At 40.9% G+C, this 17035-nt stretch overlaps 2 protein-coding genes across 2 annotated transcripts in view; one reads left to right on the plus strand and one right to left on the minus strand.

Moving 5' to 3' along the window:
• The window catches only part of LOC126195258 (RNA-binding protein 42-like), a 358082-nt gene that overhangs the window by 161462 nt on the left and 179585 nt on the right, over nucleotides 1-17035 (plus strand). The window lies entirely within an intron of this gene.
• The window catches only part of LOC126195259 (uncharacterized), a 44002-nt gene that overhangs the window by 7650 nt on the left and 19317 nt on the right, over nucleotides 1-17035 (minus strand). The window contains exon 2 of the mRNA XM_049933784.1: nucleotides 2925-3140. Within this exon, the coding sequence (XP_049789741.1) occupies nucleotides 2925-3140 (216 nt within the window). The remainder of the gene's footprint in view (nucleotides 1-2924; nucleotides 3141-17035) is intronic.

Raw genomic sequence — 17035 nt, forward strand, 5'->3', positions numbered from 1 at the left:
GTATTGGTCGAATGACGGTTTTGTAAGCTACATCGTCTGTTAATGGACTACATTTTCTAAGGATTCTCCCAATAAATCTCAATCTAATATTTGCCTTACCCACTATTAATCTTATGTGGTTGTTCCACTTCAAATTTGTCTGTATGCATACTGTTAGATATTTTATGGAAGTAACTGCTTCCAGTAATTGTTCTGTAATCATGTAATCACACTATAAAGAGTCTTTATGTCTCTGTGTGTGCAATACATTATATTTATTTATGTTGAGGTTCAGTTGTCACTCCCTGTACCAAGCGTCAATCCTGTGCAGGTCGTCTTGCCTTTTGCTACAATTTTCTAGTGTAGGACCTTTCTATATAGAACAGCATCATCTGCGAAAAGTCTTGTGGAATTTCCAATGTTATCTACTAAGTCACTTATATATACTGTGAAAAGTATGCTGTGTTCTTGAATTGTACATTTCACAGGCACAATTGATGGCATTATTCATGAATCTTCTGCCAGATGCACCTCCTCAAATTATGCTTTGCAAATAATACTTCTTGTGGCAGATTTATGCAAATTTCTGCCACTTGAAGACCCAGTTTCTTCAAAGTATATATCCATGGGGATAATTTTCTGCCAATTAACATAACATTTGTTGTGAAACTCGTATTGTACTTTTGTTCATCAATCTGAACACTAAATTCTGCTGCACTGTACATTAAATACATGTAATGCTCTATCATTGACAGTTGATCATGAACTGCAAACAGTGGCAAACTTCATTGTGGACACATCACAGACTGCAGCGGATAGGCACTTGGTGCAGGGAATGACAAATGACCCTTAGCATAGACAAATGTAATGTATTGTGAATACATAGAAAGAAGGATCCTTTATTGTATGATTATATGATAGCGGAACAAACACTGGTAGCAGTTACTTCTGTAAAATATCTGGGAGTATGCATCCGGAACGATTTGAAGTGGAATGATCATATAAAATTAATTGTTGGTAAGGCGGGTGCCAGGTTGAGATTGAATGGGAGAGTCCTTAGAAAATGTAGTCCATCAACAAAGAAGAAAGGAGGTTGCTTACAAAACACTCGTTCAACCTATACTTGAGTATTGCTCATCAGTGTGGGATCCGTACCAGGTCAGGATGACAGAGGAGATAGAGAAGATCCAAAGAAGAGCGGCGTGTTTTATCACAGGGTTATTTGGTAAGCGTGATAGCGTTACGGAGATGTTTAGCAAATTCAAGTGGCACACTCTGCAAGAGAGGCGCTCTGCATCATGGTGTAGCTTGCTGTCCAGGTTTCGAGAGGGTGCGTTTCTGGATGAGGTGTCGAATATATTGCTTTCCCCTACTTATACCTCCCGAGGAGATCACGAACGTAAAATTAGAGAGATTCGAGCGCGCACGGAGGCTTTCCGGCAGTCGTTCTTCCTGCGAGCCATACGCGACTGGAACAGGAAAGGGAGGTAATGACAGTGGCATGTAAAGTGCCCTCCGCCACACACCATTGGGTGGCTTGTGGAGTATAAATGTAGATTTAGATGTAGATGTAGATGTAGACTCTTGTGTGTTGTTTCCCACAGTAGCACTATAAACATCGATGCAGTAAGCAGCAGTCTCTTACAGTATACAAACAATATAAAAATTCACATCTGATATCCATTGCTCATTTAAGACCTTTAACCACGTGAAATACTCATTTCCACCTACTGGTTCCTGCTCTTAAAATAATAATAAGTTTAGGATTTTCTCCCATCTGTACAATTTTAACCTTAAGGCTTTGGGACAGCCTATGTGTAGAAAGGCACTGCCCTGGAATTTACAGAAAATAATCATCTCATTATCTTATTGGATTTATGGTGCAATAGAGAGAGAAACTCTTAGATAAATTTCTATTGACAGTTGCTAAAACACATTCTGCCCATTAGTAGTTGTAGGAACCATGCACTACTCTAGTTCGCGTTCTTTGGTGTTCAACGTAACCAACCACCAACTAAATATTTACACATGGAAGCATATAAAAATCACGATCAGTGCAATTCATATGTCAGTAGAAAAAGGCTATCTTCAACTTGTACAGAAACCAAACTACAGGTACATGAGTCCAGGGACATGAAGCAATGCGGTAGGTAACAGTAAAAGAACCAAGGACAAATTTGGAAAGGGAATTAAAGTTCACAGAGAAGAGAATTGAAAATTTTTGCTGATGAGATTGTGATATTCTGTGAGTTGCCAAAGGTGATGTGAGGTCAGTGTAAAGTAATGGATAGTGTCTTGGAAAGAAGTTATAACATGAACATCAACATAAGTGAGAGTAATTGAATGTACTCAAACTAGGCTATGTTCAGGGAGGAAAATTATGAAATAGAATGAGACCCTAACAGTAGTAGACAAGCTTTTCTATTGGGGCAGCAAAATAACTAATGACAGCAAAGTGAAGACAGTACAAAATGCAAACTGGCAGTAGCAAGAAAAGTGTTTCTGAAAAAGAGAATTTTTTTTAACATCTAATATAAATTTGCCTGGAGTGTAGCATTTATGGAAGTGACATGTGGACAACAAACAGACAATACTAAATGAGATTGGGAAGAAACAAAATTCATGGCGCAACTTGACTAAAAGAAGGGACCAATTGATAGGACACATCCTGAGGCATCAAGGAGCGGTTAATTTGATAACAGAGGGAAGCGTGCACGCGCGCCTCTCTCTCTCTCTCTCTCTCTCTCTCTCTCTCTCTCTCTCTCTCTCTCTCTCTCTCTCTGTGTGTGTGTGTGTGTGTGTGTGTGTGTGTGTGTGTGTGTACAACAACAACAACAGTGTACAGTTTTCAGAAATGTCAATAGTGAGTTGCTCTGAAACTATAGGATTGGAACTTACTGTAGGTCAGAGACCAGTAGTTGTGGTGGGTATTGCAGCACTATTACCTGTGACACAGGCTGTTCTGACTGTGGCTGTGGCTCGCCTGCAGGCAGGACAGGTGCGGGCAGGTAGAGCACACTGAAGGGCATTCCGCCGGCCCCCCAGCCACGTGATACGAACACATCTCGCTTGCCGGGCAGTGCAGGTGGCGGCATCGCTGTTGCCGCTGCCGTCCACACGCACAGCCATGCCCACACCCACTGTGCACAACGCCGCCTCATCTGCAACACCGTAGGCACATCTCGAGAATAGAGTCTGTCTCCCTGCCACCAGTTCTGATGAGCTGCTCTGAGGTAGTTGAACCCAGCGATACCGAATGAGACTTCTGAGCTGTAACGATGTGGCACATGATATCACATGTAAAAAAAAAGAAAGTGAAGAAAACACTATTTCAATGTAATGAAAGCTTCAGATAATGAAGTTTTTATTGCCTTGATCACATGTAGGTACACTGGATTATAGTTTCGACGGGACTAAGCTCCCATATTCAGATCTGAATGGTGCAAAAGTAAGAAATATATTTACAGTTTTGTAGCTGTTATCATAAATTAACAATTTCACGTAATTTGTTCTTGACGTATGCACAGTGTACAGATTATGAAATCCTGCAGTTCGATGAACTACATGTCTGTTTTTGTACTGTCGTAATTGGCTATGAATTTGAAATAAAGCACAGTTACCTTTATGTTAGTTGTTATAACAAGTATACAAATTAATTCCACTATATGCCTGAGATAACAGTACATTATTATAAAAAGACAGTAGAACATTAAAAAGTATAACTGTGTCCTCATGTGAGACAGACCTCATCGAGAGGCTGAGCCATACAAGTGTGGCACATCAAGAATTGCAGCAGAGGTCTGGGTTGGTGCCGGCTACATACTACCACATATCAGCCAGGCTAACAGAGTAATACAGAGAAGGACCACCAGATGGCAACAGTCTCATGAATAATAATAAATATTTTGTAGGATTTTTATAAATGTATATGTAACAGTATTTGAGAGAATGCAATGTGAATCATTTAAAACGGAATTTGGTGCAATTTGAGCCATATAAAATGGAAAATACACTAGGAAAAAATATTTCATCAATTCTTAACATAAGAAAAATTATTTCCAGTAAGGCAGTTAACATTAAACATTTGTTACAGGCTAAATGAGTGACTTAAATGGGACACAATCTAAATAACAATATGAGAGTCGTTCTTTCTTTTCTGTTGTGGGACCTGTTCATGTATCATGTCACAGTAGGACATTATGCAGAGAGTTGGTAGACAGTATGATACTTTATATTTTATTGTATAGATAAAAATCTACTCATCAAGTTGCGGCAGAACACACATATGAAGAGCTGTTGTAATTGGCAAGCTTTTGGAGCCAGTGGCTCCTTCTTTGGGCAGAAGGGTTGAGGGGGAAGGAAGAAGGGTGAAGGAAAGACTGGAGAGGTCAAGGAAAAGGGGTAGATTTCGGGAAAGTCACCCAGAACCACAGGTCAGGGAAAACTTACCATACAGGACGAGAAAGGAAGACTGCATTGGATGAGATATGCTGATTGGCATGACTACCACCAAATTATCAATTAGGATGAATGGGCGTAGGCAGAGGGTGTATGCTGGCAACTCACAATATCCTGTTGCAGAGCTTGCTCTACAACATGACATTCGTGACCTCGGCACCTGTTTCACCACATGCAGCATCTAGACTCTTCCCTCAGACACCGGTTTTTCAGAACTCTGCAGGTGGGAACTAACACTACAACATGTCCTTTGTTCTCACCACCCACTCATCTTTTCTTCACTGTAACTGCTCTTTGCTTCACTCCGTTTTAGTTTTCTACGTCCTTCAGTGTCTTTCCCGTCTATTTTTCATCAGCCCCTCCCATCTGTGTTATGTACAATGCACTTAGCTTGTCACTCTTATTAACTTGTGCACGATGGTTTAGTAGTAATCTGCCTTACATATTACCCTGTCTTCCATCTTTAAGCTCTCAGGTTTTCAAATCTCATTTGATGCAGTCCCCAACAATCAGTTTTTCCTTGTCATGCCGTATGGTAAGTCTCCCCTGAGCTGCAGTTCTGGGTGTCTTTCCCAAAATCTACCCCTTTTCTAAGACCTGTCCAGTCCTTTTCCTTCACCCTTCTTGCTTCCCCTTCAACCCTTCTGCCTGAAGGAGGAGTCACTGGCTCCTAAAGCTTGCCAATCACAACAGTCTTTTATGTGTGTGTTCTGCCACCACTTTATCAGTAGGTTTTTTATCTATCCTGTTACGTATTATAATATTTTTTTTATTGCTTTGACAGTCATAGAAATTCATGCTTGACAGCTGGTTGTTTACTCAAAGAAGTCTTTGAGTAAAATAAAATGTCAAGCAGCATACGTCTACCAATTCTCTAGTATGAGAATTGTTCACTTTATAGGACTATGGCAGAATGCCTACATTTACAACTTGTAATATCATGTATTACACTTTTCATCTCACAATAGACATATTGAAATTTCCAGTTATAGTGCCGTTTTACATATCTTTTTAATTGTAATGCATATATCAATAAACAGTACATGGCATAAAAGAAATAGCATCTTGGCACATTACAGTAATGGATATCAGAAGGAATACACCGTAACCTTGGGTCTAGGTTAATAATTTGGGGTGGACACTTACATATTTCACAGTGAACACACACACACACACACACACACACACACACACACACACACACACACGTTTTTCGTATGTGGTGATAATACTGTGCTATCTGAAGCAGAGAAATAATGGAAGACAATTTTCCAATGGTATAAATTTGGTTTATCGATGATTATGATGTCGTGTAATGTCTAGGTAACAATTGAGCAGTGTGATTATCGAGGTGTGCTACTGTAATAATTTGCAGAGAGATTCTATAACACTTGCTGGCTCTATAGAGAAATACACAGAAAAAGCGCACAGGGATATAAGGACTTACAAGTGAGAAAAATGGCAGGTACGGAACTACTAACGTACATTATACGTTTACATTCCTGTGTTAGGACAAAACCACAAAATTATTGTCAATATTTTGTAAAACTTTGTCCAGCCTAGAATACAGTTTTTTTTTTGTGTGTGGACTAGAGACAGGCACTTAGGGCAGTGGTCTTATAGTTACAGTATGAAACAACACCCCATCTCTTAGTGAGAAACTGTTTCTGAATAAATGCAATAAAAACCTCATATCTGAAGCTGTCTCTACATTGAATTCATTGATTGCTCTAGCTGCGAATGTGAGATATTTATAAAACACTATTTGTTTTGCGTCTATATTCTTTTTCAGAGTGTGGGTTATGCCAATACATCGATTGAGCATACTCAGAGGTCTAGGTTAGGTTGAATGGTGATAGTTTGACTAGAATGTTATGGTGCTTATGTTGTGCTTAATGAATTTTGATGAACTTTTTATGTCTGCCATGTTGATGATGATGATTGTCTGAACTGATACTCATTATCAAAGGACTGAATTAACGTATTTCTCTTGTAAAAAGTTATCATTTAGTTCTTGATGCTGTAATAGTAACCATGTCTGCAGACTATATTAGAGACTTAGGTTCACCTTGCAATACAAAGAACTAATCTTCTTACTGCTGAAACATGTTACAGCAAACTGCCATCATCAGTGCTTCATTCTTTACTTAAAACTGGAAAATACAACATATGTACCTAACAAAAATTCATGTTAACTGCAGGCTACTAGTAAGAGGCAGGAAAAATAGGTACTTGCATTTGGAAGTTGGGGGAATTTGACGCTGGACCATGTGAGGAATAATACAATAAAAGATAGTGGCCAAGAGGATAATTGACACAATAGAAACAAATGGCGATTGTGGCTTGCTCATTTAGAAATGTTGAGTTGCAACATGTGGCCAAAACTAAATTTGAAGTGACCTCCAAAAGCGAGAAGGAAGAGAGGCTACCTGCAAAAACATGGCAGGATGTGTCCTATCAATCAGTTCCTTCTTTTAGTCATGTTGCACCATAAATTTTGTTTCTTTCCATTCCAGCTCATTGCCTCTTCATCAGTTAACCCATCTGATCTTCAGCATTCATTTTTAAAACAACTTTTCAAAAATTTCTATTCTTCTCTCATCTGTTTTGTTTATTGTCCACAGATTTTTACACTCCAGAGAAATATATTAAAGAACAACTTCCTAATTTATATGAGAGATTAATAAATTTATCTTTTTCAGAAATGCTTTTCTCGTAATTTCCAGTCTGCACTTTGTATTGTCTTTGCTTTGGCCATCATCAGTTATTCTGCTGCCCCAGTGGAAAAAATAATTTTGTTCCTCAGCATCACCTGATTTAATTTGAGTTGCTTTACTTCTGTTGATTTTCGTCTTATAACTTCTTTCCAAGGCACTATCCTTACATTGCTCCAGGAAGGAGAGTGGCTGAAGAGACACAAGTAGAAAATGGGAAGCGAGAAGTGATGACAGCACTAAGTATCAATCGCAGTATGATGAAATGCAACATATTTCTCATAATAATTCTTGTAATGAAAATTAGTCCTAATTTTTTTTGTACCTTTTGTTATTATTGGCTTATTCTCAGGAAGTGAGAAGTGGTGATAGCCCTAAATATCAATTGCCATATGATGAAATGCAACTGTGTGTGTGTGTGTGTGTGTGTGTGTGTGTGTGAGAGAGAGAGAGAGAGAGAGAGAGAGAGAGAGAAGTTCAGAAAACAAAAGTTAAGAAACAAAATCCAAAAGATTTACCAGAACAAGCAGAAGAACAGCTGATCTTGATTAAGTACCGAGCACACAACAGGAATGTAATCATTCTGTGTTGGAAGTTCAATTCCCCCGCCCCCAAAAAGTACTGTGCCTCTCTTCCTGCAAGGGAGTAACATGCAGACAAGGACAAGAAGTATGAGAAAAACTGCAAATAATCATCAGATAAGGTAGCACTGTTTTAAACATACTGGTGTATTCTGGAGGATGTAGGATACTATCTACATCTGACCATTCTGATTTATGTTTGCACTAATTCCCTAAATTACATCCGACAAATACCTGAATGGTTCCCACTACAAGGCCATAGATGATTTTCTATCTCATCCTTGTCAAACTATACCTCACATTATGTGCCTCTATAAATTAATTTTTTTCTGTGTAACTGCAATGCCATAATAAACTTAAAAACACTATAAAAGTGATCCAAGGATGACAACAACAACAACAACAACAACTGCTACCACTACTGCTGCTACTGAATATTGCCATGAAATGTTTCCAGGCAGCAAAATTACTGTTAAAAGAAAATTGATTTACCAGCTTTCCAATCACCTTTATAAAAAATATCATGTTGTTATAGATGGCAAGATATGTTCATTTGAAACAGATCCTGAAGAACCCAACCTTCCAGAGAAAATGCTAATCATGACTGACAATAAATGTAAAATGCTTTATCCCTAATTTTTCTCTCAATAACTATTACACTACTGGCCATTAAAATTGCTACACCAAGAAGAAATGTAGATGATAAACGGGTATTCATTGGACAAATATATTATACTAGAACTGACATGTGATTACATTTTCACGCAATTGGGGTGCATAGATCCTGAGAAATCAGTACCCAGTACCTCTGGCCGTAATAACGACCTTGATATGCCTGGGCATTGAGTCAAACAGAGCTTGGATGGCGTGTACAGGTACAGCTGCCCATGCAGCTTCAGCACGATACCACAGTTCATTAGTGACTGGCATATTGTGACGAGCCAGTTGCTCGGCCAACATTGACCAGACGTTTTCAGTCGGCGAGATATCTGGAGAACGTGCTGGCCAGGGCAGCAGTCGAACATTTTCCTTATCCAGAAAGGCCCGTACAGGACCTGCAACATGCGGTCGTGCATTATCCTGCTGAAATGTAGGGTTTCGCAGGGGTCGAATGAAGGGTAGAGCCACAGGTCGTAACACATCTGAAATGTAACATCCACTGTTCAAAGTGCAGTCAATGCGAACATGAGGTGACTGAGACGTGTAACCAGTGGCGCCCCATACCATCACGCCAGGTGTTACGCAAGTATGGTGATGACGAATACACGCTTCCAATGTGTGTTCACCGCGATGTCACCAAACACGGTTGCTACCATCATGATGCTGTAAACAGAACCTGGATTCATCTGAAAATATGACGTTTTGCCATTCGTGCACCCAGGTTCGTTGTCGAGTACACCATCGCAGGCACTCCTGTCTGTGATGCAGCGTCAAGGGTAACCGCAGACATGGTCTCTGAGCTGATAGTCCATGCTGCTGAAAATGTCGTTGAACTGTTCGTGCAGATGGTTGTTGTCTTGCAAACGTCCCCATCTGTTGTCTCAGGGATCAAGACGTGGCTGCATGATCGGTTACAACCATGCGAATAAGATGCCTGTCATCTCGACTGCTAGTGATACGAGGCCGTTGGGACCCAGCATGGCGTTCCGTATTACCCTCCTGAACCCACCAATTCCATATTCTGCTAACAGTCATTGGATCTTGACCAACGCGAGCAGCAATGTCGCGATACGATAAACCGCAATCGCGATAGGCTGCAATCCGACCTTTATCAAAGTCGGAAACGTGATGGTACGCGTGCTCTGAAAAGCTAATCACTTGCATATCTCAGCATCTCCTTCCTGTCTGTTAAATTTCGCGTCTGTAGCACGTCATCTTCGTGGTGTAGCAATTTTAATGGCCAGTAGTGTACAAACCACTTTGCGTTTTCCACATAAAAATAAAACATAACCTGTTCCTGATGATACAAGTGTGCTGGAACATGTTTGGCCAATATTAGGATTACTTGTTTGCATAATCGAATGGAACTCAGTTTTCATAATCCTGTGAAGGAGTTAAATATTAAAAAAAACGAGGGTAAAGGTCTTGATGCAGGATCCTGTTAAAAGAAAATAAAAAAAAAACAGCCTCACACACAAAAAGATTTCTCTCAATAAATTTAGTGTGGATGTGGACCTAAGCAAAAGCAGCTTTCCTGATTATGGTTGCAAATTTTTTTTTTATATTTTTTGTGGTCTGATTTAAATGGACATAAGACTTTTTTGTATTCTTGTTTTTCACATTAGAATTTTCTCACATGCAACATTTTGACATCCAGTTTTTCGCTCAGGATGCCGACTTCTCGTCCATATGAGTTTCCTGCCGTTGGAGCTGTCTACCGACTCTTTTGTACTGTGTTCATATAGCGAGCTTTTCACATGGTTTCGTGTGTGACAACCTCAGCTGGAGTGTTTCATCTCGTGTACTTCTGCGACACATTTGAATTCAGTAATCCGTGAATAAATAGCCTTCAGTGATGATGGCGAGTCGTCTCGAATTTCACACAATTTGTTTTTGATCTGTGCTACTGCTTACAATTTCAGTTGCAAATGTTTAAGAACAGCATAAAACGCGCTTCTGCTCATTGTCGACGGGAACAACGACGCGTCATATACGTTTTAAATATTCCACAAAAGCGGTACAACAATCCTACCTACAACACAGAAGTTGTTTAACAAAGTTTTTCTCTCTAAGAGAAATTTACTCGGCTTAAAATAAAATTGCATGCTACCACTCACTGGGGCTAATTTTTCAGCCTTTTTCTTCTGCAACCTTCAATGTAACTTTATACAGGGGCAAGAGCGTTAATTTTATGACGTAAAATAACTTTTGACTCATTATAGATGTTTCTAATCGCTTTTCACCTAAGTGAATAACAGCCAGAAGCTCTTGAAACAAAGACCAACGCATTTTCGCAACTGTATTAATCACCGAGATACAGCAGTTTGCTTAATTTTTAGCAGATGAAACTATTGTATTTTTTGTGTGCCATAATAGCAGATTTGTATGAGAGAAATTCACGTCCAACCAGATGATGTTATCACTTAGTCTTTCCTGACGCGCAGAACTAATAAAAGCGCTCTTGTCTCCGGCCGGGTGAATTCGTCGGAAGAGCGCAACGCTTCGACGAGTGTCACTCCTGTGATCTTTTGGCGAAGTGACTATGCTAGATGTCGATGGGAGTCACACGCGTCGAAACGTCATGCCTCGTTGTCGACGAGCTCATGCAGCAGAAATCCAAGCTCTTTTTATTAATCCGATTTAGGTCGTGTTTTCGCTTATTTACTTATAGCACATGCTAATGTGGTTAAGTTGAACAGGGGACGACCGATTTCCTTCCATCCTAGTCCTGTCGAAACGTCTGTTACGTCTCCGATAAGTCGTTTGTTAATATTAAAAAGGAAAACACTTAATATTATTGTCATGTTCTGCCAAGCACCAATGGAAAATTCAACTGATGTTATGAAGTTGTTGTTGTTGATCAGTGTTCTTGTTGTTCCTGTTTCTACACATTTGGGGCGGGATGCACGTTATCCTGGAGGGGCAGAGGCGTTGTAGATATCTGCAAAGGCAGAACAATTCACAAAAACCATTTCAGTAATTACCACAGATTACTGTAACTTCCCAGACGTATCAAAATTATGATTCTGTTGTATTAAAATGCAGCCATGACGGACCACTACATTCCTGGCCAGTGGAATGTACGAAGGTAACTCCAAATTAAATGCACAAGATTTGTTTTAAACATCCAATTTATTCTTCGCATCTTTGCTATTTTTACAGTATATTGATACGTTTTTGAGACAGAATCTCATTTTTCCACATGACCTCCGTCCACACCAACTGCCTTACGCGTACGTGGAACCAAGGCCTGTATACCTGCGTGGTTTGCAGACTGTCGTCATCTTCACATCTCCTTCCCCGAGGGGATTCTTTCAGTTTACCGAAGAGGTGTTAATCACGTGGTGCCAGATTAGGGCTGTAGGGTGGCTCTTTCTGTGTTGCCCACCAAGTGTTGAGATCTCGGTGGTGGTTTCGTCAATGAACACATGTTGCCGGGCGTTGTTATGCAACAGCATAACATCGAGTTACTGCCGATGTTGTCGGACGCGACATATGCGAGCATGGAGATTTTTAAGGGTTGCCGCATACGGGTCAGAATTGATAGCGGTTCCGTGTCGCATGGTGCTTACAAGCAAGCTCTTTTTTTTTTTTTAAAAAAAAAACATTACTTTCCTGCTGAAGGCGTAGCTTTGAATTTCTTCTACTTCGATGAGTTTTCATTACACCATTACAGCGACTGCCTTTTCGTCTCCGGTTCAAAGAAGTGGTAAGAGATTTCATTCCCTGTCACAGTTTTTGCAAGGAAGTCGTCTCCAGAACTCTCTTACTGACCCAAAAGTTCGCTGCGAACTTGTCTTCCGAGTTCCTTTGTGAGCATCGATCAATATTCGTGGAACCCACCTGTCGCAAACCTATTTCATCTTCAGTTAGCCGGCCGGGGTGGCCGAGCGGTTCTAGGCGCTACAGTCTGGAACCGCGCGAGCGCTACGGTCGCAGGTTCGAATCCTGCCTCCGGCATGGATGTGTGTGATGTCCTTAGGTTAGTTAGGTTTAAGCAGTTCTATGTTCTAGGGGACTGATGACCTCAGAAGTTAAGTCCCATAGTGCTCAGAGCCATTTGAACCATCTTCAGCTGTCTCAGTGTTTTGAAGACTCACTTCTCCTGTTTTCACTATAATTTACAGTTGGTTCACTGTTATGCGTGCGTCAGCCCCATTCAGATTGTGTATACACATCCCATTGTCGGGAATCTGTGCAGTGTTCGGTCTGGCGCTACGCGGGAGATCCCGTGTATTGGCACTCTCAACAGGTAATCTGCTTGCCCAAGTACTAACTGTACTGCGATCAACAGCGTCATCCCGATACGTCATTTTCACTCTCTTGTGAATGTTTGTCACTGACTCGCTCTCACAACTCAGGGACTCTACAAGAAGTTGCTTCAGATGAACATCAAGCCGAGCAGCTATCTTGACAGAGTGCTACGACAGTGCGACTTACGGAAACAGATTGAATTAAATTTGAATACAAGCCGGAAGAACGTTGCTATGACCTCCAGGACTAGCAAAGATGTGAAAGACAAATTGGATTCTTGGAAAAAAAAATGCGTTTCTTTTGGGGTGACTTTCGTAAATTACGAGATGCGCTTTCAGTAGATGAAAATTCAGGTTTCTGTATGTCCATCTTTTCAGAGATGGTTGCGGGACTTGGCTGTCTTGGCAATCTTTCAGCCATCTAATTTCGAAACTTATTTTATTTGGGTCACAGTTTCGGCAATTTACTACGCTATCTCCAGGCTCCTGATCGACGCGTAGAAAGATTCCGCCTCTGTTCTGTTCAAAACAGGGGCCAACATTCAAATACCGCAGAAATGTCGGCAGATGTTGTTGAAGTGATCGCCATTTTTTTCCCTTTTTCAGTCATCAGTCTTCTGACTGGTTTGATGCGACCTACCACGAATTCCTCTCCTGTGCCAACCCCTTCATTTCAGAGTAGCACTTTGCAACCTACGTCCTCAATTATTTCCTGGATGTATTCCAACCTCTGTCTTTCTCTACACTTTTTACCTTCTGCAGCTCCCTCTAGCACCATCGAAGTAATTCCCCGATGTCTTAAAGGATGTCCTATCGTCCTGTCCCTTCTCCTTTTCAGTATTTTCCACATATTCCTTTCTTCCCCGATTCTGCACAGAACCGTCTCATTGCTTACCTTATCATACCACCTAATTTTCAACATTCTTCTACAGCACCACATCTCAAATGCTTAGATTCTCTTCTGTTACGGTTTTCCCACTGTCCACGTTTCACTATCATACAACGCTGTGTTCCAAACGTACATTCTCAGTAATTTCTTCCTCAAATTGAGACCTATGTTTGATACTAGTAGATTTCTCCTGGTCAGGAATGCCCTTCTTTCCCGTGCTAGTCCGCATTTGATGTCCTCCTTGCCCCGTCCTTCTCTGGTTATTTTGCTGCCTAAGTAGTAGAATTCCTTAACTTCATCTACGTTGTGGGCATCGATCTTGATGTTAAATTTCTCGCCGTTCTCATTTCTGTTCCTTCACATTACTTTTGTCTTTCTTCGATTTACTCTCAATCCATATTCTGTACTCATTAGACTGCCCATTCCATTCAGCAGATCATGTAATTCTTCTTCACTTTCACTCAGTGTAGCAATGTCATCAGCGAATCGTATCATTGATATCCTTTCAACTTGAATATTAATTCCACTCCTGAACCTTTCTTTTATTTCTATCATGGCTTCTTCGATGTACAGATTGCAACAGTAGGGGCGAAATACTACATCCCTGTCTTACGCCCTTTTTTAATGCGAGCATTTCTTTCTTGGTCGTCCACTCTTATTATTTCCTTTTGGTTCTTGTAAGTATTGTATATTACCCGTCTCTCCCTATAGCCTACTCCTATTTTTCTCAGGATTTCGAACGTCCTGCACCATTTTACATAGTCGAACGCTTTTTCCAGGCCAACAAAGCCTACGAACGTGTCTTGATTTTTCTTTAGTCTTGCTTCCATTATCAACCGCAATGTCAGAATTGCCTCTCTGGTGCCTTTACTTTTCGTTAAGCCAAACTGATCGTCATCTGACATCCTCAATTTTCTTTTCATTCTTGTGTATATTATTCTCGTCAGCATCTGGGATGCATGAGGTGTTAAGCTGATTGTGCGATAATTCTCGCACTTGTCAGTTATTACGGCCTTCTGAATTGTGTGGATGATGTTTTTGCGGAAGTCAGATGGTATGTCGCCAGACTCAGACATTCTAGTCGTTTTGTTGCCACTTCCGTCGATGATTTTAGAAATTCAGATGAAATGTTATCTATTCCTTCTGCGTTATTTGATCTTAAGTCCTCCAAAGCTCTCCTAAATTCTGATTCTAATACTGGATCCCCTGTCTCTTCTAAATTCACTCCTGTTTCTTCTTCTGTCACACGGGACATATCTCCCTCCTCATAGAGGCATCAATGTATTCTTTCCACCTATTCGCTCTCTCCTCTGCGCTTAGCAGTGGAATTCCCGTTGCACTCTTAATGTTACCACCTTTGCTTTTAGTGTCACCGAAGGTCGTTTTGACTTTCCTACATGCTGAGTCAGTTCTTCCGACAATCATTTCTTTTTCGATTTCTTCACATTTGTCATGTAGCTCCTTTGTCTTAGCTTCCCTGCACTTCTTATTCATTTCATTCCACAGCGACTTGTATTTCTATATTCCTGAAATTACCTGAACTTTTTTGCTTTCATCGCTCAACTGAAGTATTTCTTCTGTTACCCATGGTTTCTTGGCAGTTACCGTCTTTGTATGTATGTTATGTTTTCCTTTTCAGCTTGTGTCATTGCCCTTCTTAAGATGCCCATTCCTCTTAAACTTTACGGCCTACTGTGCTGTTCCTCATTGCTGTATCTACAGTCTTTGAGAACTTCATGCGTGTCTCGTTATTTGTTAATACTTCTGTATCCCACTTCTTTGCATATTGATTCTTCGTGACTAATCTCTTAAACTTCAGATACTCTTCATCACTACAAAATTGTGATCTGAGTCTGTATCTGTTCCTGGATCGCTACAGGAAGCAGAAACCTACAGATACCAGTATTTGAATGCTGGCCCCTGTTTTGATCAGAGCCGAGGTGGAATGTTCCTATACGTCGGTCGGACGTCTGAAGATGGCGTAATAAATTGCCGAAACTGGTAGCCAAATAAAATAAGTTTAAAAATTAAATGGCTGAAAGGTGTTTGATTTGACATCCTGATGAAAATTGAGGTCAGGGGCAAGCCTACCTTCTGATAACCTAGGTGCCGGGCGGATTAAAGAAGTAGGAATAAGAAGAATTGCGGCTGAGGGACTTGCAAATGCTTATAGCACTCCCGTTATCCACGCAGACGTCTACCTTAATGTGTGGCCGGCAGCGACTCAGGTCAAGGCCGGGTCCGCCGTAAAACTATTTGTCGCTGCCGTTGCTGCCGTTGACGAAACGGCGGCGCCGATAAGCGCTAAGTATAGAGTCGGCGACCCCGCGGCCGTGTGTTTACGTGGGTCAGCCGCTCTGCTGTGAAACGCCGCCGTCTGCCTTGTACTACGCTTGCAGCTGCACTCCGCGATCCGACCCACTGTGCATCGATTTCTGATAACTTAAAACCGGGACTCGAACCCAGTTCCCTGCCTTCCGCGGACGGCGGCCTACGGACCGCGCCGTCCGTCCACGCGCCGCACACTGGCTCAGGGCGACTTCTCTCTCCCTCCGTATCTCCCGAGCTACCGGCCTTTGCGTTACGTACGAGCGCCTTCCTCACCTTTCTGTTGCATTCTAGGGCTGTGCGCGAGAAGAAATGCTGCTGGTGCGCTTCAGTATAAGATAGAATTCGTGCGTTACCGTCGCGATGATTACGCTAGAAGTTTGTCGGAAGAAATAACGCACCTCTTTGGTGATGGGTATCTAGAACTACCGATGTGCTTTCTGTTACCGCGTCGTCTGGACAGGTACGGGCCAAGTTGAACGACCGCGACAGTAAAGTCAGACAAAATTTGAGGTTATACGAAGCTTTAAAGTGTTTCTAAAAGAGAGAAATTTGTTAACATTGAATACAAATTCAAGCGTTAGCAAGTGTTTCCTGAAGGTATCAGTAAATCCCGAGTCTTCAAACAATCGTACTCCAATGTACAAAAAAGCTTCAAGCATGTGATTACCTTACAAATGAGTCAATGTGTTAAATATTTTGCATTAATCATGTAAACGAGAATAAGCTTACAAAAGGTTGGAAATTACGCTTAAACTTTGATGGAAGTTTTTAAACACTGGAATGAATATAGTCTAGTATGGGAAATTTGCTCCCCATTTTAACCAAAAGCAAGTTTTTCAATTGTTTGTATTGAGCAACAGTTAGTTTGGAGACTAGTTTTGTCGAATGTAAATCGTTTTCACTTGTTGTTTGTCCTTCGTGATTTATATTTATATGAAACTATAAAATGTGATATTTCAAATGTGTGGTACAAATCTAGAGACGTTGACGAAAATGCAAGGAAGCAGGGCGACAGTTACTTTTTGGTTGTACGTGTACTACTGTTAGAAGTGAAGAATGACCACAGTGTGTCATTCGTTACGAAGTAGTAGCTATTGAAAGCATGCTTCGTAATAAAGTGAAACGACATTTGGAGTCAAACCACGGTAGTTTGGTAAACAAACCACTAGA

This window comes from Schistocerca nitens, chromosome 7 (assembly GCF_023898315.1).
Source record: "Schistocerca nitens isolate TAMUIC-IGC-003100 chromosome 7, iqSchNite1.1, whole genome shotgun sequence".
In the NCBI taxonomy this organism is placed as follows: Eukaryota; Metazoa; Arthropoda; class Insecta; order Orthoptera; family Acrididae; genus Schistocerca; species Schistocerca nitens.